At 39.8% G+C, this 27,378-nt stretch overlaps 1 protein-coding gene across 3 annotated transcripts in view; it reads left to right on the top strand.

The window, feature by feature from the left end:
* Positions 1 to 27,378, top strand: part of ATP10B (ATPase phospholipid transporting 10B (putative)) — a 249,604-nt gene that overhangs the window by 154,710 nt on the left and 67,516 nt on the right. For 2 of the 3 annotated variants that reach the window (XM_041750568.1, XM_041750569.1), the window contains one exon: positions 11,742 to 11,946. In XM_041750568.1, coding sequence (XP_041606502.1) covers positions 11,742 to 11,946 — 205 coding nt within the window. The remainder of the gene's footprint in view (positions 1 to 11,741; positions 11,947 to 27,378) is intronic. The other variant, XM_041750570.1, reaches the window with a different exon arrangement.

The following is a 27,378-nucleotide window of genomic DNA, read 5'->3' as shown; positions in this document are numbered from 1 at the left end:
GATTTTTATTTGTATTCAGAAAACATGCAGTAAGGAAGCAGGGGTGTGAACCGAAGAGATCTATGACAGGTTTGTCTACATATTATAATGAAATGAAAGCCCTCCAGTGTCTCAGCAGCTGAGCACTCATTTGTTTTCAAATATTCATTCAGGATCTAGTGTGTGTACACCACATGGTAGACCCTGAGTACACCCCAGGGGCTCTCAGTCCAGTGATCACAAGGAAATTGTAAACAGTTCCAGTGTCCCATGCCTACGCACAAAGGGCCACAGTAATTCTGCCTGTGGAAAACATCAAGGCTGAGGGAAGGCTTCCCTGAAGAGGGTACATTTCAAGAGGCATCGAAAGATGAGCAACATTTAAACAGGCAGAAGGAACGTATTTTAGTTCATAGCCTGATTGATACGGGAGAGCTTAGTTCTTTGTCTCAGAGTCGAGGGATGAATCTTGTGGACGTGGGAGAGTAAGGGCATAGAAGTTCATTAAGCTAAGATACAGAGAAAGCTCTCAGAAGTGAGAGGGGTTGCCACTGAAGGCTTGTAGTCTTTCATTAAGAGCCTAATCAGGGAACCTAAATTCTTTTAACTTATCCACTGATATCACCATTGAGTAAGGACTGGTGATAACATCTTTAATGGCTTACTTCCTTTATAGAGTCTGGTGATTTTTTGTTGGTTACAAGTAGCTGTTAAACAAGACACCCTCCCTGCCCACACCTTAGGGCAAAGTGTTCTGGCTTGTTCCCGTATATCTGGTTTCCTTAACACCTCAGCATTTTGGGGATTTTAGGAAGTCTGCTTCCTTGGCCCCCTAACTCTCCCTGATTAGCCTCAATTGTCCCTAACTCCTGATCATGAGTGAACTAAAGATTTTATGTGTGGCTTATGCTGGTATCAAAAGACCAGGTCAAGAGATCCCTGGGTGGCTCAGCGGTTTAGCGCCTGCCTTTGGCCCAGGGTGCAGTCCTGGGGTCCCGGTATCGAGTCCCACGTCGGGCTCCCGGCATGGAGCCTGCTTCTCCCTCTGCCTGTGTCTCTGCCTCTCTCTCTCTCTCTCTCTCTCTCTACGTCTATCATGAATAAATAAATATAATCTTAAAAAAAAAAAAAAAAAAAAGACCAGGTCAAGAAATGTCAGAAATTTAGAAGAATGACTCAGAAACTTTAAAATTCTGGCTCTTCTGCTAATACTTGGGAGATTCTTTTTCCTGGAAGTCAGGTGGCCGCTATAATAGGCAAATAATTCCAGATGTTACAGGAGAGTAGTCAGCCTTTTGACAGCATAGCACTGATGGCATGATTTCCCAGCAATGGCCAGCTCTGTTGGGAAAAAAAAGAAGCCTGGCCTGCAAACTCTTTTTATTTGTATGTTAGTCCCCTTTTATGCCAGAGTCCCCATTGGAAAGCCTAAGAATGTGGAAACCAGAAGTCCTGATCCTGAGTCTGCCACTAATTAGCTGTATGATTTCAGCGAAGTCACTTAGGCAGTTGGGGCCCTGTTTGTCTCATCTTTAAATAGTGATCATAATCTCTATGTTATATTTGTGAAAAGATGTGCGTTTGACTTGCAAAAGATGTGCGTTTGACTTGCAAAAGGGCTTGAAAATAACAGAGCTATAGAAATAAACTATACAATGCGTTGCAAAAGAGGGTGAAAAATGAGTCTCAAAAATGGCATTTAAAATGTGACCTCTTACTGGATGCTTGGCATCATGGACTGTGGCATCAGACCTAGGATTGTCCCAGAACTGCCACTTACTAAACTTGTGACTACATGTAGTGACTTGATCGCTTGAACCTTCATTTCAACATCTATAAAGTGGGAACATTGCTAGCATCTATTTCTTAAGTGTCCTGTGGATGGAATGAGATCATCTTTTTTTTTTTAAGATTTTATTTATTTATTCATGAGAGACACAGAAAGAGAGAAAGAGAGAAGCACAGACACAGGCAGAGGGAGAAGCAGGCTCCATTCCATGCAGTGAGCCTGACATGGACCTCGATCCCGGGTCTCCAGGAACACACCCCAGGCTGAAGGTGGCACTAAACCACTGAGCCACCCGGGCTGCCCGAGATCATCTTTATAAATTGTTTAACACTGTGTCTGCACCATAAATCATACTATGTAATTTTTTTTCTTAATTTCCAGTGACTTCAACTCTCATTTTTCCAATGCCAGGCCCAGCCTGGGTCTAACTTTCATGCTACACTCTCCACACATACAAGGGAGGAATCATTTATTTTGGTAGTAAAAAGCAAGGCTCTGCTCCCTTGGGAGCATCTTTTTCCTGGATGCTCCTTTCCCTTTTCTATGGGGCAGAACCTGAAATCGAGAAACTCTGGAACTGGGCCATCCTTCTCCCTCCTCCCTTTCCACAGCATTCTTGAGCCCACTCACACCAACACTTAACATTCAGGCAAATGATCCAGATGGCCTCAATTAGCCCAGAGCCAAGGGCACTTTGTCCAACCCAACTTCCAACATAGAGCATGCATTAGAATATCATCCTTGTGTGGCATTAATAAAGCAGCTGTTTGGGCCCCATTTCACTATTATTTACTCTAAGTAACAGCTCTTTGGGAAACCCAAAGGAGATGAGATGATTGATAAGGACAGAATTCAGGCTTTGCCAGGATTATTCTAACCTCAAGACACATTAACACACCTTCACTCTGAAACTACCTTCACGGGTTGCTGTGGGTACTAAATGAGAGAACGTATGTCAAACGCTTAGTGTATTGCCTGGCATTCAGTAGCATTCAGAAAATGTTAGCTAAAATATTGCCGAAGAGGGTTCTATAGTCTTGTTAGCCAGGAGTTGCCATGACCTTGACCCAAGAGGATTAAGGAAGAAATGCCATTGGCTGGCATTTGAAACCACACAAGAGAAGACAAACTCTTTAGCTAAAGAACTTGAACTCCAAGCTCTTGAACATAGCAAAATGGGCCTGAGGGAAGAATCTGAAAAATTCAGACAAGAGAGAAACATCTAGTGTCATCTGAAGCATGAGCATGAAAAGCACCACTGGCTGGAGTTTACAGACCAGCAGACCATTGCATTCATCCCACACATCTTTGCTCTGCATTTGGCATCACCAAACTAGGCTCTGCTCTGAAGCGTCAATTTTACAAGTGCCCACCCTATTCCCACTACCTCCCCTGTGCTCACAGAAGGCCATAAACTATTTAGGCCAATTCAGCTTGTCATTTCAGGAGAGAATGCATTAAGTCTTCTCCACAACTCAATGGGTAGAAGAGTCATAAAACAATCCAAGTGTCCCTGAAGCTCTGCCCTCATGTCAACAGGCATGACTTACATTTTGGCAAGTGAGGATTTATGGCTTGTTAAGGAGCTCACAATTCTAAAAGGTGAGGCTCCTATTTTCATCCCAACTCCAATTGATTCGGTCACCAGCTTCTGAGGCTTCATCTGCTTCATACTTCACTCCCAAACAGAACGAAGAGACCACATCAAGCCATGAAGCTCCCATGCCTGTCACTTCTATGTTCTGGTAGACATATCTATGTGACCTTACATAATTTAGATAACTTTTCTGGGTCTGCTTTCTCATCTATGAAATGGAGATAATGGTAATAATAAAAGTTGCTTCATTATCAGGCAGCTAAATAGTAATGTATCTTAAGTGATGGACCAAGACAGATAAGCATATTGTGTTGTGTTGTGTTATATTGTATATTATCAGAAGTCTCCTCTGGTGAGTCCATAACAAAAAAAAAAAGATAGATTAGATGCTAAAATGGCTAAAGGTTAGGAAAAACTTCCCTTCTTCTGCCTCATGTTCAAGACAAATCTACACAGAATCAGTTGCTAAATGTTTACTGAACACTTCTCCATACACTAAACACCCCATCAGACCCTATGTAGTAACAGAAATAATAAAGCTCGGGGTCATACTAGCTCTCCACAAGCTTATAATATTGTTGAAAGTAAAAGATACACCAAACAGTTAGGAAATAGGACCACAATAGGCCAGAAAATGGGGCAAAGAGAGGTGTATCACTGATGCTCAGTGCCAAAGAACGAAAGTTAAAGGTAGCATTTGGATCTGCAGAGGCTCAAGGGAGGGCATTTGGGGTAATATCTTATGCCTCCATACTCTGTGAATGTGACCTTGATGGATTACACCTGTGACTCTTGTGTCCCCTAAGCATGGTGTTTCCATGGCCATCACTGCTTTGTACCATTCCAAGCTCCTTTCTGCTTTCTGTGTGTCACAATCATGTGCACAAAGAAGTCAAGGGTTGGACTACTACTCCTTGAAGCTTCAATACAAAATGAGACTCTCAGTATAAAGAAGGACTTTAATAACAAATATAACTGGTTGTGTTAAGCCTCATTGGCTCCTGGGTGAGATCACATTAATACAATACCCCAGTGACACTCAGCCCCAAACTGCTGATTTGGGACATGTTGTCCCACCTTAATTTCAAGCCTTCCTAGATATGCCTAGGCATACTTAGATATAAGGAATATCACTGTGTCCCTCAGTATTTCCAGCCAAGCCAGAAATCAAAGTATCCTACCATTCCTCTGGCCTCCACTGTCCCCTTCTGGTACTTTTCTTGGTCCTGTAAACCTGAAGCCCTGTCACTGGGGTCTGTAGCTGACAGGTGGATACAGAGGGCAAGGAATAGCCAGGCAGGGGGTACTCACTACCCAGACTTAGGCTGTCTTTAACATAACTGCTTTGCTTTAGCTTCTGTTCCATTTCCTGAGGCCAGGTCAGGGACAGAGGCCACACAACCCTTTATCCCTTTGTCCCGTTTCAAATCTTCTACACCCTCTTGCCAGGTTCCTCCCACAGGAAAAAAAAAAAAAAGAGAGAAAGAAAGAAAAAGAGCGCCTCATTCATATGAGTTCATAAAAACAGACAATTACACTATCTCTAGTCTACTGTCTCCACAGCAGTGACCCTGTTTGCTCCAAGCTGAAATAACTATAATGATAATCATAGCAGCAGTAAATGCCATTTGCTGTGCAATCATTAAACACTTCTCATATATTATTTTTGTTAGCTCTCACTATAACCTATAGAATGTATTTTAGCTGTCCTATTTGATAGATGAATAAATTGAGGGTCAGGCAGTTAAGCAGTGGGTTCAAAGCAATACCACATGTAAGAGATAGTTCCATAGTTCCAGGTTTCAAATCAGGTGAGCCTTATTGCAAAGCTTTTAACCACTCTCCAGTACTGCCTCTACCTCAACATACAACTGGCAAAACAATTCTGTATTACAAGTATTCCTGAGCCAGCCACAGGGCCATTGGTCCTCTTGCTTAGCACCATGGAAAGAGTAGAGGTTCCAGTGCAAACTTTGTGACTGTGTACCTTGGCCATGTCACTCCTAGCCTCAGTATCCTTACCTGAGTAATATGAGTAGAATTGGAAATCCATCAAATCCCTTTGGCACTGATTTGTTGTTGTTGTTGTTTTTATTAAGACTTTATTTTTTATTAGAGCAGTCTTAGGTTGATTCACAGCAAAATCAGGGGAAAGGTACAGAGATTTCCCATATATCCCTAGCTCCCATTCATGCATAGCCTTCCTCATTTTCAACATCCCCCATCAGAGTGCTACATTTGTCACAACACATCATAACCGCCTAAAGTCCATAGTTTATATTATAGCTCACTCTTAGTGTTATATATTTTGTGCATTTGGACAAATGTATAGTGACATATCCATCGTTATAGTGTCATATAGAATTGTTTGACTGCATTAAAAGTCCTCTGCACTCTGCCTTTACATCCTTCCCCACCCTACCCCCTCCAACCCCTAGCAACCCTTGATCTTTTTATGTCTCCACAGTTTTTCCTTTTCCAAAATGTCATATACTTGGAATCAAACCGTATGTAGCCTTTTCAGATTGGCTTCTTTCACTTAGTAATGTGCATTTACAGTTCCTTCCTATCTTTTTGTGGCTTAATACCTCATTTCTCTTTAGTGTTGATTAATATTTTCATTCTTTGGATATACCACAGTTTATCTCTTCACCTACTGAAGGTCATCTTGCTTGCTTCCAAATTTTGGCAATTATGAATAAATCTGCTATAAACATCCATGTGCAGGTTTTTGTATGGACGTAAGTTTTTAACTCCTTTGGGTAAATACCAAGGAGCATGATACTGGATCATGTGGTAAAAATATGTTTAGTTTTGTAAGAAACTATTTAACTTTCTTCCAAAGTGGCTGTACGATTTTACATGTCCACCAGCAATGAATAAGGGTCCTTATTGCTCCATATCATTGCCAGCATTCCGTGTTGTCAGAGTTCTGGATTTTGGCTCTTCTATTAAGTGTGTAATGGTATCACATAGTTTTAATTTGCATTTCTCTAATGATATATGATCTAAAGCATCTTTTCATATGCTTATTTGCCAACTGTATATCCTCTTTGATGAAGTGTCTGTCCAGCACTTTTACCCATTTTTTAAATTGAGTTATTTTCTTATTGTTGAGTTTTAATTATTCATATATTTTGGATTATAGTCCTTTATCAGATGTGTGTTTTGTCAGACACATATTTTCTCCTGGTCTGTGGTTGTGTTTTCATTCTCTTGACATTTTCTTTTGCCGAGCAGAGGTTTTTAAATTTAATGAAGTCCAGCTTATCAATTATTTCTTTCATGGATAGTGCCTTTGGTGTTGTATCTAAAAAGTCATCAACACACACAAGGTCATTTTGATTTTCTATGTTAACTTCTAAAAGTCTTATAGTTCTGTGTTTTGCATTTAGGTCTATGATACATTTTGAGTTATTTAGGGAAAGGGTGTAAGATGTGTGTCTAAATTCATTTGTTTGTCTGTGGGTGTCCAGTTCTAGCACCATTTGTTGAAAGGACTATCTTTGCTCCATCGTATTGTCTTTGGCCCTTTGTCAAAGATTACATATATATTTCTGAGTTCTGTCTTCTGTTCTATTGATCTGTTTATCTGTTCTTTCACCTGTACCACAATGTCTCGAATACTCTAGCTTGAAGTCTTGAAGTCAGGTAGTAATAGTCCTCCAATTTTGTTCTCCTTTATATCATGTTAGCTATTCTGGGACTTTAGCCTCTTTATATAAACTTTCAAATCAGTCTATTAACATTTGCAAATGAACATGCTGGGCAGGATTGATTTTAAGGATATACTTTTCTGGGAGTTTGTGCCAGTAGCCAGAGCCCTAAGTCTTCAATTGGCTGGATTAAATCCCTCTCTTCTGAGCTTGGGGTAATGGATTCAATATTTAGAGTTTCCTGTGTTTGTATATTGTGTACCTGGGCCCAAGCCATAAAATGCAATCATGGGCATAAAATGGGTGTCCCAGTTGCATGAAGGAGAATGCTGGGGCTGGAAGAGCAGGAGGTTAGCACTAACCATGATATTAATAATCATTGTTGTCACTGTTGTCACCACCACTACCATCATCATCATCAAAGAATCTTGTATTTATTGAATACTTACTAAATGCAAAGGCCTGAGTTCAGTCCCTTTCCTGGATCATGTCATCAATCCTTTCAACAACCTTCTGAGGCAAGTGCACATATTACTGTCAATTGAAAAAAACAAAGGCTCTGAGAGGTTAAATAACTTGCCCAGAGTCACATGGTTAATAAGCTGTGAAGCTGGAGTTCAAACCCACTCTTAACCCCTATACTGCACTGATTCTCCCTAGCATTCCTCTTTCACCCTGGGGTAGTAATGCTGACCATTCTATATCCAGCATTCAAGCTTCCAGAAGGATAGCTAAGGTCAGCTCATCATCCTGTTTTGAATAGAAAGTCCACAGACAACTAAACCTGAAAAATCCTCTCTACTCTAGTTCCTTGAAACTCTTTCTGTAAAACCCACACACTTGAGAAATGGAGCCTTAAGCATTCTCTCCTCCCCCTTTCACCTGCTTCCCCATGGCATCCAGTTGGTTACAAACCTCTCTTGCTGTTTATTTCCCTCTTAATAAGCCCCATCTCCTCTCGGAAAGCCATTTAGCACGGCACCACTTAATTTCTCCTCGAAGCAGAATCTGCCAGATGGAGTCTTTGTCCCAGGCCATGTTGATTTGTCTTATTTTTAAACAGCAGTGAGCATCCCATGAAACTAAAATAGCAGTTGGTTCCCAGGTGTGACTTACTGAGCAGGGAGGTGATCAAGAGCGTATGGACTCATCCACCTGAGGCAGCCGTTCCAAATGACTTCCTCAGGTGGCACCCAGCCAGCTGCTGGCCACATCTGGGTGTCATTTGATGCAGGGGCACGCCACTTTTCCGCGTCAACTGAGTTCAGCCACACATCACCTCCTCTGGTTGTACCCCCTTGGGCTGTGCATCCTTGCCTTTTCCACAGACATACTCATACTTCTGACATTGGGAGACAAAATGGACCCCAGAGGATAAAGAGACCAGCACAAAGTGGCCAAATGATAGAATGAAATGTCTCATTTTTTACCCTGATGTCTCATTTTTTTATTCCCAAACATTCATTTAAAATCTGTCTTTTATTCTATAACATAACAATGTTTAGATTAATATAAATATAATCCATCAAATTATGTGCCAGCTAAATTACTAAACCATATCCTCCCCCACACATATACACACAAAACATGTTTTTTAAAACTAACATCCCAAAGTCATGTTGATTCTGTAGCTTCATTATCCCAGACACACATAATAGGGTGTGTGCCTCTGTTTGAGAAGCACACTCATGAAGATGGGCAGTCTTTCTTATGGAGGGTATGCCTACAAGAGGGACTAGGAATGTTTCTGTACTGCCACATGTCATCCTAAGGATGAGAGGATTAATCTAAAGGAAAGACAGAAGTGATTATTACTAAAAAGGCAGTGACTTCCCTGGGATCTAAGGAATAATAGAAGTCAGAGGCTGATCTGACTTACAGCATCTTGGGTGGCTCCTCTGACCTCATTATACCTATCACCACAATGAGAATTGACAAAACAATAATCTAGCTCACCTCACAGAAGTGACTGCGTATATACCATAAGCACATCTCCATAACCCTCCATCTTCATCACCTTAAAGCTCAGATCCCATAATAAGCATTGGAGTCCTTTATTATAAGGGGGAAGAATGAGATTCAGTGTTTGTGGATGGAGGTATGTTGGCCTTGCCTCTTATATGCCTATGTTTGCAGCAATCCCAACCAGCACTTGCAAATCTTCTCAACCAGTGTGCTCTGGAAGTATTGGCAATTAGTTAAAGGCATTTTCACCTAAACCCAATCTCAAATACCAAATATAATGCTGAGATTATAGCAACCAGTTGATACCCACCATGCCCAAAGGCGTCATCTGACAGGACACGGAAGTCAAAATGGGGAGGTAGAGAAGAAGGGGGACAAGTTGAGCAATAATCCTTTATTCCTTGGAGTAATTTTGCTGAAATATTTAGGAATTTTTTGTTTTGTTTTGTATTAAGCACCGCTCAAAAAGAACAACAACAAAAGCAATAAAGCCAGTCTTTCTTTGAGCCTGTGAGATTCCTTCTCCCATGGAGAGTATGGGCCATTCCAGTTCCTTTAAGTAGCCTTATACTCGAACATTTAACAGGTATTCTTAGGGCCACTATGAAGAAAAAACAAATCCTTCCCTGAATCAACAGAAAGACCATGAATTATTTGATAATAAAATTCACATTCCTGATGGAAGAGTATCTACCCTAAATATATCCATAAACAGATAAGTATATTTCTGAAATATCATTGAGAAAAAATATGGGGGGGTGGCTGTCCCCATTCTTTACAGGAAAAATAAGTGATAAAATAAGCTGATGGAATCAAAAAGTGTTTAGAAACCTGTTAAATGTCCTTCCATGGAAAGAAGCACCATTACCAAAATGCTACAGATATATTTGCCCTTAAATACTGAGAAATGGTCTCAGTAGTCATTTGGATGATATTCCCCATGGACTGATTGTACGAGTAGCTGCTTTGCTATGCTTTCTGGAGCCATGGGAATTTCCACAGAATTCTTTGGGTCTTTATCATGGCAAGGTGCTCCCCAATATTAATGTCTCTGATTATTTTATAGACTCAGATCAGAACTTCCCTTAGTTGGCATTCCAGATGAGAGCACACTCATTTCAGGGGATTAGGGGAGTCCTGTTCATGGATATTTTATGACAAGAACAATGGAGTCTTAGGAAGGCTTATTTGGGGTTCTCTGGAGGGCACCAAAGTAGGAAAGAAGACCTCAAGTCCTTTACCTCCTTAGGGACTTTTATGAAGTCAAAAGAGAAAAGCAAAATTCCAGTCATATCTCTTTCTCTGTGAAAGAGTAGTCTTGTCATCGCCAGGACACCCAGATTCCAACAGAAACAGAAGCAATAACCTGCCCAGAGGGGCTCAACACCGGTGGAGAAAAACAGCCGCGGCTGGGCTCAGAGGCATCCAGCTGCAAACCAGCTGGGCTTGGTTGAAAAGACCACATGTAGAATATTGGTTGGGTTCCAAATCCCATATTTAAAGAGGAACATTTCCAAATACAGCCTTAGACAAAACACCCACCCTTTAAGACAGGTATTAAAACTATCATACAAGAGTAATGAAGGGCACTTGGAAAGTTAAATTTGACTTGGCAAATCGAAAAAGGCTTCAGGGAATATTTGATGAATGTCTTAAAATATTTATAAAATGGTAGAAGATGGAATAGATCACATTGCTCAGGAAAGCAGATCTAGCTGAATATTTGGTGAAGTAGAAGGAATATTTTCTAAGATGAGAGATCCTTAAAATGAAATGTGCTCCCTTGGGTAGTAGGGAGTCCTTTCACTGGTGGTGTAAAAGCTGAGACTGCCATACCCCCTGAGACCTGAGGAGACAGGGGAATATTTTTGAGGAGGTGGGATCTCCAAGCAGTAAAAACTGTGGAGTTGGATGTCAGGATGGACCTGGACTCAGGTTTCAGTTGTTTTTATAAGACTTTGGGAAATTTTTCTTGGACCCTCAATGTCCTCATTTGTGAACTGGGTCTAACAATATCCATTCCAGTGGGTATTATTATGCAAATAAAGTATTAACTATCACTAGTGCCTGGCATAGTAGAAAGGCTACATTTGTGATTATTGCTGCCACTATTTATCTGCTTGATAAATCGGGTGGGAAGAGAAAATTCATAGTTTCCTGAGATTTCTTTAGCCTTCTGACTCTATGAGCATTATGGGACCCATCCTGTTAAACTTCCTGGTGCTATCTTTCTAATTTCCTGACTGCCCAGAGTTTTCTGTTTCAGCACCACCTCACATCTTCCTACACAATGGTGTATACCCTCACTTTCCTACTGCACTTTTCTCTCCTAATCAGAAACAATTTTTTCTAAACAATTTTTCCTTGCAATCCTGCTTTCTGTAGTGATAACTGGCTAATCTGGAAAATGATGTATATTAAGAGTACTAGAATAATATGATTATGTAGTCACCTTTTCCCTTAATTTTTTTCTTCTACTAGAAAGCAAGGCTGAGCACAGTACCTAGTCTACATCCAGCAGTCAATCAAAACTCTAAATGATGAGGACAGATCTTCTGCTAGTGGGATTCTATAGGTCACGCTTTGCTTTTCTAGAGAGTTATGATCATTTGGTGATCATTTGGGGCAAGATAGAATACCAAACAGTCTTGTGACAAGCTGCTTGGGGGATGTTTAGGCACAGGTGGGACCTTCTTCCATTCACTTTTTAATTTTCTAGAGAAACTTAAAACTCACTGTTGTTCTCCCACCCAAGAAAAGAGAGGAATTACGTGCAGAAGTGCTGGAAGGATGTGCGTGTGGGAGACTTCATCCAAATGCAGTGCAATGAGATCATCCCAGCAGACATACTCCTCCTCTTCTCCTCAGACCCCAGCGGGATCTGCCACCTGGAAACTGCCAACCTGGATGGAGAGACAAACCTCAAACAAAGACGTGTTGTGAAGGGCTTCTCACAGCAGGTAAGGCTCTTTCTAAGATCTTCAAAGGTGAGGTCAAAGGGAAGAAGCAAGCCAACTCTACTGGAAAATTGAATTTAACCTGGTGGCTAGAGGAGAGAGTAGGAGATGCCTCCTTTTCTCAAGCCTTAGGTATAGTTAATCTTCCTAGCAAGGCTTTTGATGGGTATCATCCCATTATCACAGATGGGGAAATAGGCTTAGGAAAGTTAAATAACTTACTGAAAGCCTCAAAATTCCTAAATGGGGGCTCACTCTATTTAAGGAAATTGTAGTCTCTGCCCTAAACCAAGGAGTCTAATATCTGTTCAATTACCCTTGAACAGGGTAGAAAAATGGGACTAAATGGGACTAACCCATTTTTCTGTGCTTATGCAGTCCTTGCCCATCCTGCACAGCTCTGCTCCCTCCACTTCTCCCTCTGAATCTTCTCCAATACTACTTTGACTCCAGCATAAGCTATAGGAAGGTATTGTTATCTATTTTTCCACTTGTGTACATCTTACTTTCCCTCCTTGAGAAATAAGGAATAATCATCAACACTTAGTTAACCCCCACACTTACATGTATGGTGCCGTGAATATCATAGAGAAGTCATTATTGTTTGCTGGTTAAGAGCCCATTCTCTGGAAGCTGACAGAACTGAACTCAGAGTCCAACCCCACCATTTATTAGCATTCTCACCTCGGGCAAGTTACTATTCTCTCACATCTTTATTCCCTCATCTGGAGAATGGATACAAAAATAGTACTTCTATATTAGGGTGATCCTGAAGACTAAAAGACAGGTGTAGGAATTACTTAGCATGAAGGTAGACACATAGTAAGGAACCAGTAATTGGCAGTGAATGTCAATGGCGTTCAGACGCAATGTGTGCTGATAAATTGAAACCGGGTGTGATATTCCAATTTTCAATTAAAGTTCCCCTTGAAAGCGTTGATTTTCAATCTGGAATCTTCCTCTGTCCATGGAAAAGAATACAAATATATCAGTTTCTTCACTCTCCCAGCCTTCAGCGGGAGAGAAATTAAATGAGTCAGGGGATTTAGTGGAAAGAAGGCAAGTGCTCATTCCTCAGAGATTCTCATGAGCTAGAGTTCACTTATCTAGATTGAAACTTCTTGAGAGAAGATAACTTGTCATATCTCACTTTGCCTTTCTCCAAGCACTGGATGAGCAGTTCTCACAAAATCACTTTGGTATGAATGATTCAGTCCTCAGAAGTCTATTCTGTCATCCCTACATAGTTCTCCCCTAGTTCTGCTGTGAAACTCAAAAGAGATAAAGATAGGAACAAAATATAGGGTTTGGTGCTTAGTAGGCCCACAATACATGGTCTGTGGTTGCTACTTTGGCTATATTTACTAGCCTGGGCATATAAACCACCATGACCACATTGCTGCCATCTGCTTTTTCTTGTTATTTCACAGGTTTAGTATTTCCATTGGTCTCCAGGCTCCACCTGAGTCAGCCACTGCACTGGTGTTTGATTCTGAATTTTCTCTCCTTTGTTTCTCCTTACCACATTCACCAAATAAACCTAAAGTTTACAAAAAAGCAGGGCAGGATCAGGGGAAAGTTCACAAAGCCATTCTAGATGCACAGCAAGCTATTTCTTGGCTCAGGGCCCTGTGGTATGCCATCAAGATCAGAGGCTTTTAAGCTTCTTTAACCCTAATTCAGAATAAGAAATACACACTATTGAACACATGCACACATAAACACACATAACGCATGTGGATGTGTGTGAGATGTAGAATTGCCATCTGAGCCATACTACATGCAAATCACTCTGAGACTTTCTATTCTACTTCATTTTTTTTTTACAAAGCTCTGGGAGAATTGAAACTTGTATTTGCCTATGATGCTTACAAATCTTCCCCTCAGCAGTCCCTCCCTAACATCCTCATCACTGTTCTGAGGCCTCTTGACTCTCTCTCTGGCAGCACTGTGTTGTCAGAGTTTCAACCAGCCACTTCTCTTTTTGTCTTTAGCAACAACTCCCAAACGGTTTCTTGTATGTTAATTAGTCAGATAGTTTGGGATTTGATTGGAATGAAGAGCCAGATGAAAGGGTCATTCACACTCCAGTGCAGTAGACCAGGCAATTTAATAACATCTCTCAAACTCTAACCCTGAATTCTCACAGGGTACTTGGCATAATGACTTACAAAAAAAAAAAAAAAAGTTCATTTGTGAAGAGAAGATTTATTTATTTGAGCTTCAAGATTTTAGGTGTTCTCTATTTTGTTCCTTTATTCTCCCCCTCACTTGGCTTAAGTGTGTTTTTCCACTACTATAATAATAGTTATAATAATAATGATGCACTTTTATTAAATCCTTACTGAGGGCTCTGCATGATTATCTCATTTATCCTCACAAATCCCCCATAAGGTAGGGCTATTATTGTCCCCATTATACACATAAGGAAAAGAAGCATAGAGAGGTTAAGTAACCTGTCCAAGGTCACTGAGCCAGAACATGTTGGAACAATATTCAAAGCCAAGTTTGTCCAAAGTCTCAGTTCTTAAGGTTCATAGTAGCTCATCTCCCTGGCCCTTTGACTATTACCCAGAGTTTACCCAGAGATGCTTACTTGAAAGCACACTTTACCATTTTCAATATTCTTTCAACCTATAAGTAAGATGTGCCGGGAAGGATAAAAGTAGGCTTAGCCAGGTCCCTGAAAAGGAGAAATTTGGGCTGTTCTTTGCTACCTTGCATCTCCCTTCCGTCCATGCAAAAAGATCTCTGAATATAGGCAGAATTCTCTTCTAACTCTATACTCTAGCGTTTCTCAAATGTGTTGGACAAACATTGATGAGAATTACAGGAAAAATATATGTTGTAAAATCAAAAAGCAGAAGATAATAGGCTACAAATCTTCAAATATTTCAAATAGTACTGCCAGACTTCTCAGGTAATTTCATAAGCCCCAACGAGGAAAGGGGACAGGTACTAGTACGTAGCATCTCTAAACATTTAACCACAGAAAACTTTTATTCCAAGAAACATACTCTAGGACTACTGCAAGAGACATAGGATCACAGTTTAGGGATTTGCTCCAAATACATTACAGGTGTTCATGATGTACCATAATCACCACAGGGAGAAACCTTTTAAAATATACATGCATTCTTCCCCATTATCACTAAATTATGGCTCACTAGGACTGAGTAGGGGTTGGTCATGCATATTTTTTAAATGTTCCCCTATATGATCTTCACATGAACCTACCACCAACCACTCCTTGAACACCTGTAAAAAAAAAAAAAAAAGGAAGGTGTCACCTCGAGCGCTTACAAAAAACACTTTCAATAATATGAACAAAACTACTATCTTTGTGCTTCTTACATATGCTAGTACTTTTGCATGCATTGTCTTTTAGTCCTTGCAACCACCCTGTGAAGTAGATATGGCTATCCTCATTTTACAGATGAAAATTCTGATGAACAGAAGTAGCAAATTTTGCCATTGTCTCAGAGAAAGTTTTGAGCATCTACAGATATGGTTTGTTTGGAAATTTGATATCTTAAATGGAAATTTGCTATCTTAAATAAGAAGTATCAATGGATTTTCTTAATTGTCCCTCTAAACCCCCTAGTGGCTATAAGACCTTCACCAAAGAGTTTTTACTGAAAGAGATTTCTATAAACTTCCCACCCATCTGTACTGGTAGTTCTTGTAAAACAAGGTTCATGGTCAAATCTGATTGGGATTTGACCTGTGGACCCCTCTTGTAGGGTCCAATGTACATTAACGGAGTAAGGTCTCTGAGAAGCTGCAGTCAACAGACCTTTTAAACTTTCTTTAAAGTTTTCAGGAGTATTTTTCAGCACAATAATTTTAGCATTCCTATGAATATTTGGGAGGAAAATTAAACTGAGTTGTGGAGGACACAGGATCGCAGAAGGTAAGCAGGAACAGAGAAAGACTTAGGCAATTCATTCTCCCCTTTTCCATCTAGGTTCAAATGAAATTATAAACATAAAAGAGCTTCTCAAAAGTATCTTTCTCTGGGATCCTTGGGTGGCTTAGCGGATTAGTGCCTGCCTTTGGCCCCGGGGGTGTGATCCTGGAGTCCCAGGATCGAGTCCCATACTCCCTGCATGGAGCCTGCTTCTCCCTCTGCCTGTGTCTCTGCCTCTCTCTCTGTGTGTGTATCTCATGAATGAATAAATAAAATCTTTTTTTTTAAGTATCTTTCTCCTGTACATACCACATCATTCTCAAGGTTGCCAAAGAATTGCTTTCAAAATCCTTTTCTGAGAATTCAACTTGGACAAGGCCAACTTTTTTTTTTCAATTTAGACTTTTATAATAATGGGCAATCTTTGAACGCACAAAATTATTGACCTGTTCTTGAAATATTTATTCCCACATCCCATTGCTGAGAAAAGGGAAGAAATCCAAAATTAGGCTTATACTAAGTTCTGCTGAGCAGATCAAAGGACTTTATGAGAGAATTAAATTTTACCATTTTCTCTCTGATGACCTGAAGTCTCTTTTTAAAAGGATTTCCAAGATGGATAGTAGGCATTTAATACCTGAAGAGGAGGTGTGCCATTTATTTTGGTGAATGGAAATTACCAAAGCCAAAGAATCAGAAATAAATTCTTCCAATTAATATTTCAGATGAAACATATTCCTGGCTATCTATTATCCAAATCACGGAATCCGAAGTTCTACTAAAACATGTGTCAAATCATTTCCCAGTACCAACCAAATGCTTACTATGGCAAGTATGATATATGGACTAGCCTCTTCAGCATCAATTGAGAGCTTGTTAGAAATGCATAATTTCAAGCTCTGCCCCAAACTCAACTGGAATCTGCAATTTAACAAGATCCCCAGGTGACTGCCACACATAGTAGAAGTTTGAAAGCACTGGCCTAGGGTATCATTGACTGGCTAATAATTGTGCTTACCTGTTTATTGCCCAAATTAAAGATCCTTAATTGATGCTCCCTTTTAACTAGCTTGCATTCCATAACAGTGATTTTAAGCCATTTTCTCAACTAGGAAGAACCATTTCAAATGGTAGCTGGATCCTCTTCAGTGAATGTGTGTACTAACTTTAACATATTTAGGTAGCAGAGCACTTTGCCAAAAGGCTTGAAGGAGGATAGGGACCACTTTATCACTCTCCCATGTCAGTGATGACACACCTAGAAAGAAGCAAAAGGTAGCTGTTCCCTCAACCCTGCCTGCCCTGAGAACCAGAGAAAAATCCCCTTACCTAGTAGATTTTGTAATGAGACCTGCTCCTGATGGGCTGCTTCAAGTTTCCCTTAAGAATGATAGTCTTTATACCTATTGACCACTGCTTAAATGTTGAGCAGATATCATATATTCTAGAATCCCTTTAATATAAAATTTATATCATGATATATAATAAATTATATCACTAGATAAGTTGATTTAACATATACTATGTGCCATAGGCAGCTCTTCTAGTGTTTTATACCTATTATCTCCTTCTACTCTCCACAAATAACCCTGCAAAGTAGACACTTTGATTATCCCTATTTGACAAATGAGGCAAGAATAGTCAAGTAAGCCTTTTAGCAGTGGACTGAACTTGGATTTAAACTCAGGCAGAGGGCAGCCCGGGGTGGCTCAGCAGTTGAGCGTCTACCTTCGTCTCAGGGCGTGATCCTGGAGATGGAGCCCACTTTGGGCTCCTTGTGAGGAGTCTGCTTCTCCCTCCTCCTGGGTCTCTGCCTCTCTCTCTCTCTCTGTGTCTCTCCTAAATAAATAAATAAAATCTTAAAAAAAAAAAAAGGAAGGAAATGTTCAAGTATTTTCAAATGTAGGGAGAATAGTATGATAAATTTTTAATGTGCCCATCACTGAATTTAACAATCAACTCATAACTAGTTTTATCTATAGCCTCACCCTCTTCACTCTGCAAATTATTTCGAAGTGAATCTCCCATGTTGCAACATTTCACCTGTAGATATTTTAATATCTATTTCTCAAAGATAGGGTTTTTAAAATATGCAGTTATTCCATTGTCATTCCTAAAATATTAGCCTTAATTACTTGATGTCAATTTTGAAGTCAGTGTTCAATATTTTCCAGTTTGTTTGAATAAGAATCCAAGTAAGCCTAAATACCTAGATAAGCTTAACTCTCCTTTACTCTAGAGATTCCCTATTCAGCTTTATTTTATTTTTTTGTTTTTCTTACATATTTAGTTTTTGTTGCTGAATAAATCAGGTTGTTTGTCCTGTAAAATATCCTACAGTCTGGATTTTGCTGATTGCAGTGTCTCCCACTTGTGTCATTTAATGTTTCCTGTTCATTATGTTTCTATAAATTGGCAATTAGAGCCAGTGCCTAAATCTGATTCAGGTTAAGTTTGTGTTTGTGAGTATATATGTCACTTTTGCATGAATTCATTCCCTTACCATCCTGCAAAGATGACCAATGAGTTTGTCTTTTTTAGCATCAATATGCACTGATGGACTTAAATATATTTGATGTGTGTCAAATAAGTACAGTTGTTATCTGTATTGATTGCCCCATTTTTAGCCAGTGGAGCTTTCTTCAAATCGGTTCCTGAGCTCTTTTTTAGTCTTCGATATATCTAGTCCGTTTCAATGGAAAATAGTGTTCAAAAATCACAATCATACGTGTTGGAGGTACATATTACTATTGGATGGATCATTATTTCTGTGCCATTTAAATGGACAGAACTAGGACTTTTTAAAGATTCAATATATCAGAATTTATGCTGATACTTGAAATTCAGGACTAGAGGTCTTTACATAACCTCATCAATATTAAATTTGTAAACCTTCTCCCACATTAGGCAAAGTCCTTAGCCACTGTACTGCACAGCCCCCTTTGATGTTTGACACTCACAGCAATCCTTGGAAGTAGAAAAGGAAGGAATTAGTAACATTTTCAAGATGAGGAAACAATTTCAAGAAGATTAAATCTTGTCAAAGATTACCCCACTAATGCAGTGTTATGCCAAAATTGGAACTCAATTCAGATGTACATGGTGATTTTATAAAGTAATTCTTAGATCCCTTTACATGTATGTTTTATTTCTCAAATAAATATAATTTTCACAAATATAAAAATATTGAAACTATCAAAGTTTTGGTTATAATTCTTTGCAATATTAATCATTAGACTATGATGGAAATACCCCTTAAAAAACTTACTTTTATTTCTTGTAGCCCTTTGATGTCTTTTTGGTGACCCTCTCTTCCAGAGTTGTTCTGGGGCATGAGCACACACACACACACACACACACACACCACAAAATGGAAGATTCGCTCCCCTTTCCCAAAGCACTATTTGCAAATTTCATTAAAAAGTATTTTTCTATTTTTGTCCCTTCAGGACCTTATGAGGACGCTCTACTAGGTTTTATGAAAGATATAATCATGCAAAAGTGTTAATAGATGATAGTTTAAAGTTTCCCTCCATTACACTATCTCCATACCCCATGATAACATATTTACATTTGAATAGTGGCCTTCACAGTCATAACTGCCAGGGATAATTGTATTTTAAGCCAGTGTGGAAAATATCTGATGTCTCAAAAGAGAACCATATCAATCTAGTATAAGGATTAGGCAAGACTCTTTGTTGCATATGACCAAACTCTGATTCAAAGTAGCTTAAACAGAAAGAGAATTTATTGAAAGAAAACAAGGTTAATTGACCTTAGGGTAATGTCAACCATAAATTTGGAATCCATCAGTGCAGTCCTCATTTCTTGTCCATGTTTCTGTCTGTGTTTGGCTTTCATCTCTCACAAATAGACTTACACTCAGAGCTTCACCTCCAGAGAAAGACTAGGAACCTTTCCTAATGTCTAGATTGAAAGGCATCCCAAGGACAGAGACTGGCCTGGCTGGTATTATGCACCCACCCTTGGACCAATTAACTCTGGCCAGAGGGGAAGGATTCTGAGATTGTCATCCTCTACTTCAACTGTATGGTTGAAATTGGTCTATGGTGCAGGACAGTTCTGAGCAACTCCACAATAAATGTCCATTATACATATTATGCATCAGTTCTATATACACTTAACTTATTGACAACCAAAGTCCTCTACCCTTAAGGAAAGGGCCTGAGGTCTTCTGTCTGTCTCCCATTCCCCTAATGATACTCCCTAGTACAAAAAAGTCCTCCTCTAACTGCCATATCTCTGCCTATACAACATCCTCTGCAATGTTCCCAGAGTGAAACACTCCTTCCTCTGTGCTCCCATAGACTTTACTCATGTTGCTTTCAACCACTGTGCATAACATACCATAGTTCATTCAATAAATTCATTTATCCAACCAATATCTGATGAGGTCCTCTTATTGCCAGATACTGTACTAGGACATTTTGTTGTTGTTTATCAGGGATGACACATTATGATCATATCTTCTGTGAACAACTTAATAAAAAGTTTCTCAAACTGGAATTCATATTCTCTTCTTTGTGACCCCTTTTGCTAAAAACATGAGGTATAAGACATTGCTCTCATGTAATTTTCTTTTTAAGAAAAAGATTTTATTATTTTAGAGAAAGAGCGTGCACAAGTATGAGCAGGGAGAGAGGCATTCGGAGAAATAGACTTCCCCTGAGCAGGGAGCCTAATGCAAGATTCAATCCCAGGACCCTGGGATCATGACCTGAGCTGAAGGCAGATACTTAACTGACTGAGCCACCCAAGCACCCTCCTTGTGTCATTGTCTTTTGTCTGTTAATTACAGCAAGAAAAAATGTATGCAAAAAACGTCTGTCTGTGCAACACTCTGTGAAGGCACCCCTGCCCATTTGGTGGCAGCTGTCCCTATTTCAGGCATTATGCATTCACTCATTTATTTACCACGTATCAATTGAATATGTCCTCTGAGCCAGGTGCTCTGGTATGCACTGGGGGTTCATGTGTGAACAAGAGAGATACAGGCTATGACTACATACTCTAACAACGAATCACAAAGACTATGATGAACAAATAATCCCATAAACAAATAGTAATTGGTTTCTTTGAAAAATGACAGAACACATTCTTTTTCAGTATTTGCTTGGCATGCCAACCCTGTGCCTTAGAGGTTAGAAAATGTCATAGCACAATTTCAAGATTAAACTTAGTCTTAACTCTGAATAAGAATCAGAATATCTCTCCACTTGAATAAAGTCCACACAAGACTGTAAGGAATCTTTAGATGGAATCTCCTCCCTACAGCCCTGCAACCCAGTGCTTTAGCGGGAATGTCTTGAGCAGGCAGGGAGACCCAGGGTGATTGCATATGCAGACCATCTCCTCCCCTAGAGTCTGAAAGGAAAGTAGCTGCCAGTCACTCTGTTGTGGGTTATCTTGAAAAGAACTCCGACTGACCTGGAGCAGGGAGGTTATCAAATGCTGGTAACTGTCATTAGTTTTCAGATGGAATTCTCAGAAATCAGAGAGTTGTTTAATTTGTATGCCAGGAAGGAAACCTTAGTCACCCAGCTCAGCAGCTAGGGCATGAAGAATATTTGATTCTAACATTATCCAAACTAATAAGCTTTAAAACACACACACACACACACACACACACACACACACACACACATACACACAACTTTAAACAGTATCCTCCTAAGGTTGCAAGCGATGTATCTCCTGTGTAGCCAGCCAGGGGGTGTGGTCTGTGTATCCTGCAACCTCTTTGCTCTCCTGCATTAACACCCACAAATTAGTTAGTTTTCCTGCTTTGTCATCCTCTGCCTGGAAAGGGCTGGTTTTTCTAGTCATCCAGTCTGAGGGTCATGTAGAAACAGAGTGAGGGCTTGGCAATATCTGGTTCAACTCTTCTTCTTCCAGGTTCAAAGTAAAAACTCAATAAATAAGTACATTCTCGGTTTATGGAAGAAGTTTAGCTGACTTCCCTCTCTCCAATGAGCAGAATCTTTCTTGAATATTTCCTAATGGACATGGAGGTGTTTCAAGGTTATCTAAAATGTACTTCTGCTTTAAGTACTTAAGACTATGGGTACCTATTTTTTTTTTTAATTTGTTTGTGACTATCAATATCTTTGATAACTTTGCCCCTCAAATCCTCTTACCTGAAAGCATTTGTCCTTTCAGTGTCCATTATTTAAGAAAATAAAAACGAAAAAGTACTGTGAATTGGATTTATAATTTACTGACCTCAAGAATTCCTCAAGAAATTGGAAAACCATGTATGTGACACTTATTTTTACTGTCTACAGGTAGCATCTTGGGGCATTTAGGGATTTGTAGATAAATTGCAATGTCTAATCTACCAATTGGCTTATGGAAACAGCTTGGTATTTGATAATTATAAGCATAAGATATTATATGTTCCACATGAATGGCACAAATATTAAAAATTGTCCCAAGGAAGGAGAGATTGCTACAGTCTGTGGTGGACCTATGGGTCCTTAGATCTAACACTTGAGCTTGGCAATAGAAATTTAAGAGAGTTACCAACATGGAAACTCAGGGAAAGGCCAAGAGGGTTTTTACTGAAATCCCTCAGGGAAAGGCCAAGAGGGTTTTTACTGTGGGCAGACACCATTAAATGCTTTTGCCAAGTAAGGAACATGTATAAGCTTTAGAATCAGACCTACCTGAGTGCTCATGAGCTGTGTGATCTTGGGCAAGCTACTTAGTACAATCAACACTCAGTTTTCTCTCCAATAAAGTGGGGCCACTCTGCCCTGACACTTCACAGGAGAACTAGGAAGATTGAATAGAATCAAATCAATAAGGGGCAGCATTTTGTGAACTGCAATTTTACCAAATAAATAAATATCATTAATTTTTTAAAGGCCAAGAGATATCCATGGGACTGAATAGGCCATTGTTTTGTTTAGACTTCTTCATTTGCAAGAAGCAGAAGTAATTCTGGCTAACTTAAGCAAAATAGTATCCTGCAAAAATGTAGTGGGAGAGGGGGTAGAGGGGAAGAAGCACACAATGTGACTCCCAGAATCAAAGGAAAGCTGAAGACTCAGAAACAAGAACCAGGAAGCCTCAGTGCAGTGGCCAAGTATTGGTAGCAGCAATTACTTAATAATCTCATTTGTTTTTTCTTCCTTGAGTCATTTTCTCAAGTCAAAGTCCCACAGTGGGAGTGTCTAGTGGGCAGGGCATCTTCCTCTAGAGTCCCCTCAAGATAACAAACCACAGAAGAGAAGTAGTTTCCTGAAAGGAAGTGAGAAGGTTATTAATTTAAAAAGGAGTAGATTGGAAGGTGGGTAGCCAGAAAACAATTGCCCACTACAAATAATTTCAAAAAAATCATTCACACATTTATGTAATCAAATTTATTAATCAACTTGAAATTAATTTATGAAGAATAGTGAAAATAAGCCTAGAAAAGTAAAAGCTGAGTGCAGGGGAAATAGCCTATTCTTATTACTGGAACATAATTCAGCCTGTTTTCTAAATGTTGGCCTTCCCAGTGGCCCTTGGAGAATGAAGTTTGTTGATTCTGGTCCGTAAGTCAGTAAGCATATCTTAACCCCAAAGAGTCATTACACACTAGCACTTGGCCCACTTTCCCTTGCTTTCACTGATACTGCCATTGACCTACCTGGGCTAAACTGGGAACGTTGAGTTGTTTTATGATTGCAGTAACTGATTTGTGTCAAAAAAAAAACCTCTTCCTTCTTTCTGATTCTCTTTCACTTCCCCCATGGCTCATATACTATGGGTATTCAATAAATGTTTGAATATATGGGTGAATGAGTGAATGAAATGAATAAGAGACAGGTGTGCCCCATTTTGGAATGTTGGGATCTAGGACTATGACCATGTTTTCTTTAGTTGAGCCAAAGAATTTCCATATAAATAGTCCTATTCCCATGAATCAAAAGTTAAGATTTGTCCCTGGGGTTTTTCCTAATTGCTTTGAGCAATCTTTACAGAGAGGTCTTCCTTTATCTCCTCATCTATCACCTTTCTATATATATATTCTTCACATCACCCTATCCACTACTAACCTTATCTCAACAAGTGTTGATGGTGTACCTGTTGCCACAAGGTATTATGGGAAATACCCAGAGGGAGCTGGCAGCCTAGTAGAAAAAGCATAGATTCAGACACATAAAGGTTAATGGAAGCATTAGTGTGATGAGGGAGCACATAAAAAGGACACATTTTCATTGGCTGGGGTGAAAGGGTCTGTGGGGATTTGGTAGGCTTCACAGAGGAGGTGGCATAAAAAATATCTTAAATGAGGGATCCCTGGGTGGCGCAGCGGTTTGGCGCCTGCCTTTGGCCCAGGGCAGGATCCTGGAGACCCGGGATCGAATCCCACGTCGGGCTCCCGGTGCATGGAGCCTGCTTCTCCCTGTGCCTGTGTCTCTGCCTCTCTCTCTCTCTCTCACTGTGTGCCTATCATAAATAAATAAAAATTAAAAAAATTTTAAAAAAAAATATCTTAAATGCTTAAAAATTTTAAATACATATATATGTATATTATATATAATAATCTCGATAGGTAGATGATAGATAGAGAGATAGATAGATAGAGTTGCACATTCCTCTTCATTCAAGCCATTAGAAAGCCCCAGTCATAAAATCTTTTTTTTTTTCCAATTGAAGAGAAAGAAAAAAAAGGGGGGGGGGGAATCCTATTATGTCCTCTCCTGGTGGACAGATAGGATAGAGGGTATTCTCAATCTGGATAATTTTATATTTCCTTAGCTTGGAATTGGTTCTAGAGCAATTCTCAGTTCTACCACCAGAAAATATTGGGGAATGTCTGTAAACATTTTTGGTCACCACATTATGTCAGAAAGAGAGGGTGCTACTAGGATCAAATTAGTAAAGGCCAGGAATACTGCTAAACATCAAAGAATTATCCAGCCTGAAATGTCAATGGTGCCAAAGTTGAGATACCCTCGTCTTAAAATGCCTTGACTGCCTACCAACTAGATGTTTATGTAGATACCAGAAAAAAGGAGGCAAGTGAGCCAATGACTATAAGGCAAACCTTACATAAAATATAAGTCTTTTAGATACAATCAAATCAAAACATTTTATGGAGGCAAATAAAAGGTCAGAATGACAATATGATGTAGTTTAGTTTTTTTATGCTTCCTTGTTTGACCCACATTAAGAAGGGTGATGGTATCATGATAATGGTAATAATGAAGATTTCTAGGCATTGGGGCTTGTTCGTTTTTTTATTAAGATATAATTGACATATCTTTTAGGTATAAAAGGTTAGGTTTAGGTTTTATAAAAGGTTAGGTTTAGGTTTTAGGTATATATGATAATTTGATATTTGTACATGTTATGAAATCACAATAAGTCTAGTTAACATCCATCACCTCACAGTTACATTTTTTTCTTGTGATAACTTTTAAGATATCTCTTAACAACTTTCAAATATACAATGCAATATTATTAACTATAATCACCTTACTTATTTTTTTTAAAGATTTTATTTATTTATTCATGAGAGACACAGAGAGAGGCAGAGACATAGGCAGAGGGAGAAGCAGGCTCCATGCAGGGAGCCCGATGTGGAACTCGGTCCCGGGACTCCAGGACCACGTCCCAGGCCAAAGGCAGATGCTCAACCACTGGGCCACCCAGGCGTCCCACCTTACTTATTTTTTAACTGGAGATTTGTACCTTTTGACCCTCTTTACCCATTCCCCCTTCCCCCATTCCCCCACCTCTGGCAAACACCAATCTGTCCATATGAGCTCAGTTTTGGGGGGCTTGTTTTTTAATTCCGTACATATGAATTTATTTATTTTATCAGGTATTTAGATTATAGAAAGTGGGAAAGGGACATAGAAAAGGAAATAGAGCCAAGGGGAAATCTTTTTTTTTTTTTTAAAGATTTTATTTATTTTTTCATGAGAGATACAGAGAGAGAGAGGCAGAGACACAGGCAAAGGGTAAAGCAGGCTCCATGCAAGGAGCCCGATATGGGACTCGATCTTGGGACTCCAGAATCACGCCCTGGGCTGAAGGCAGGTGCTCTACTGCTGAGCCACCCAGGTGTCCTCCAAGGGGAGATCTTAAATACTAATCTTGTCTTTGTGCATCAAAATAACACCATTTTTAGGAGAGCTAGTGTGTGACATCAGAAGTCCCATGGTTAAAGCCTGCCTTCTCACTTTGCTAGCTGTATATCATTGGGGTAATCATCAGATCACCTCAACCTTAGTTCCTTCACTTGTAAAACAGAGATAATAATAATCCCTACCTGATAGAGTTATCACATGATTTAAAGGCAATAGCATCTATAAAATAGTTGGTTCTTGGCATATAATAAGCATTCAATAAGTGCTGGAGCAATAATGATAAAAACAGGACAAAGAGGATTAAGTGAATTGATGATGGTGACAATGATGACCATGGTGCAAACGATGATGATAATTGGCTCTGAATTGCAATGATGTGAATGGTAGTCATGGCTCTGTTACTTACCACCCCAAGACAGTTGCTTTACTTCAGTTTCTGTTTGCACATCTGTCAAAATCTCCTACAGTTACTGTGAAAACTAAATGACAGGTGCCTGGCACATTGTAAGTATTCAAGGGAGGTGGATCTGGCCTGAAGAGCTGCAGAGTCACGCACACTCCTCTCTGGAAGGGTTCCCCAGGCCTTTTCACTTATTAGTGGGGCTTGCATAGGTAAAGGGCTGAGTCAGAAAGAAATGTTAGTTAGGTGAGCTATGTCCACAAGCTAAGAAGAGCTGTACTGTAATCAATCAGAAGGGAATCAGAAACTCTTGAATGTGGTTAAAATAAGGGCCTTTTAGATTTGGCAGTTCCTGCCATCTCCTTCTGTCCTTGGGCTCTCCAAGCAGCTCCCTGAAGTATCTACAGCAAGTCCTTCAAAGCAAGTAATCCTAAGAGCTTATCTTTGAAGATAGGAAGATCCACATGCCCGTCTCTTACAGCCTGTCTTAGGGAGGGAAGGAAGGAGCCCAGGGAACAGGTAGCTAGAAAGGGCAGGGTCACCTCCCCAGGAAGAGAGGAAGATGGACAGAGGATCCAAGGCCAGTGCCCAGAAGAAAAAGAGAACAAGGGACACTTGAGAAAGAAGGTCACTGGGAAGCCCCAGTGCCGGGACAAGAGAGGCAAACCTCACATTGCTGGCATCTGCCAGGTATGATTCAATAGACACCCGGGACTCACTGCCAGCAGGATCATTAGCTCTGAAACCCGCTGCCACTCATACCTGAAATGAGTTTGGATTTAGATAGCCTGCAATGAGCCGAGTGGTATGGATTGGAGTGAAGCACACGGCTTAATCAGGGGCATGAAAGTAGCTGACAAATTACAGCGTGATTTGTCATCATCTCAGGACTCGGCAAGTGTTTGTCCCTGAAAGAATCGATACCTGGAAAGAAAAGGGCCATATTTTTAGAAACTCCTGGATGGGTAATTTATTTCAAGTGAGTGGAGAGTTTATTTATGTTGGCGCCCCCACAGATC

Source organism: Vulpes lagopus, chromosome 3 (genome assembly GCF_018345385.1).
Source record: "Vulpes lagopus strain Blue_001 chromosome 3, ASM1834538v1, whole genome shotgun sequence".
In the NCBI taxonomy this organism is placed as follows: Eukaryota; Metazoa; Chordata; class Mammalia; order Carnivora; family Canidae; genus Vulpes; species Vulpes lagopus.
This window is presented reverse-complemented; position numbering and strand designations above follow the sequence as displayed.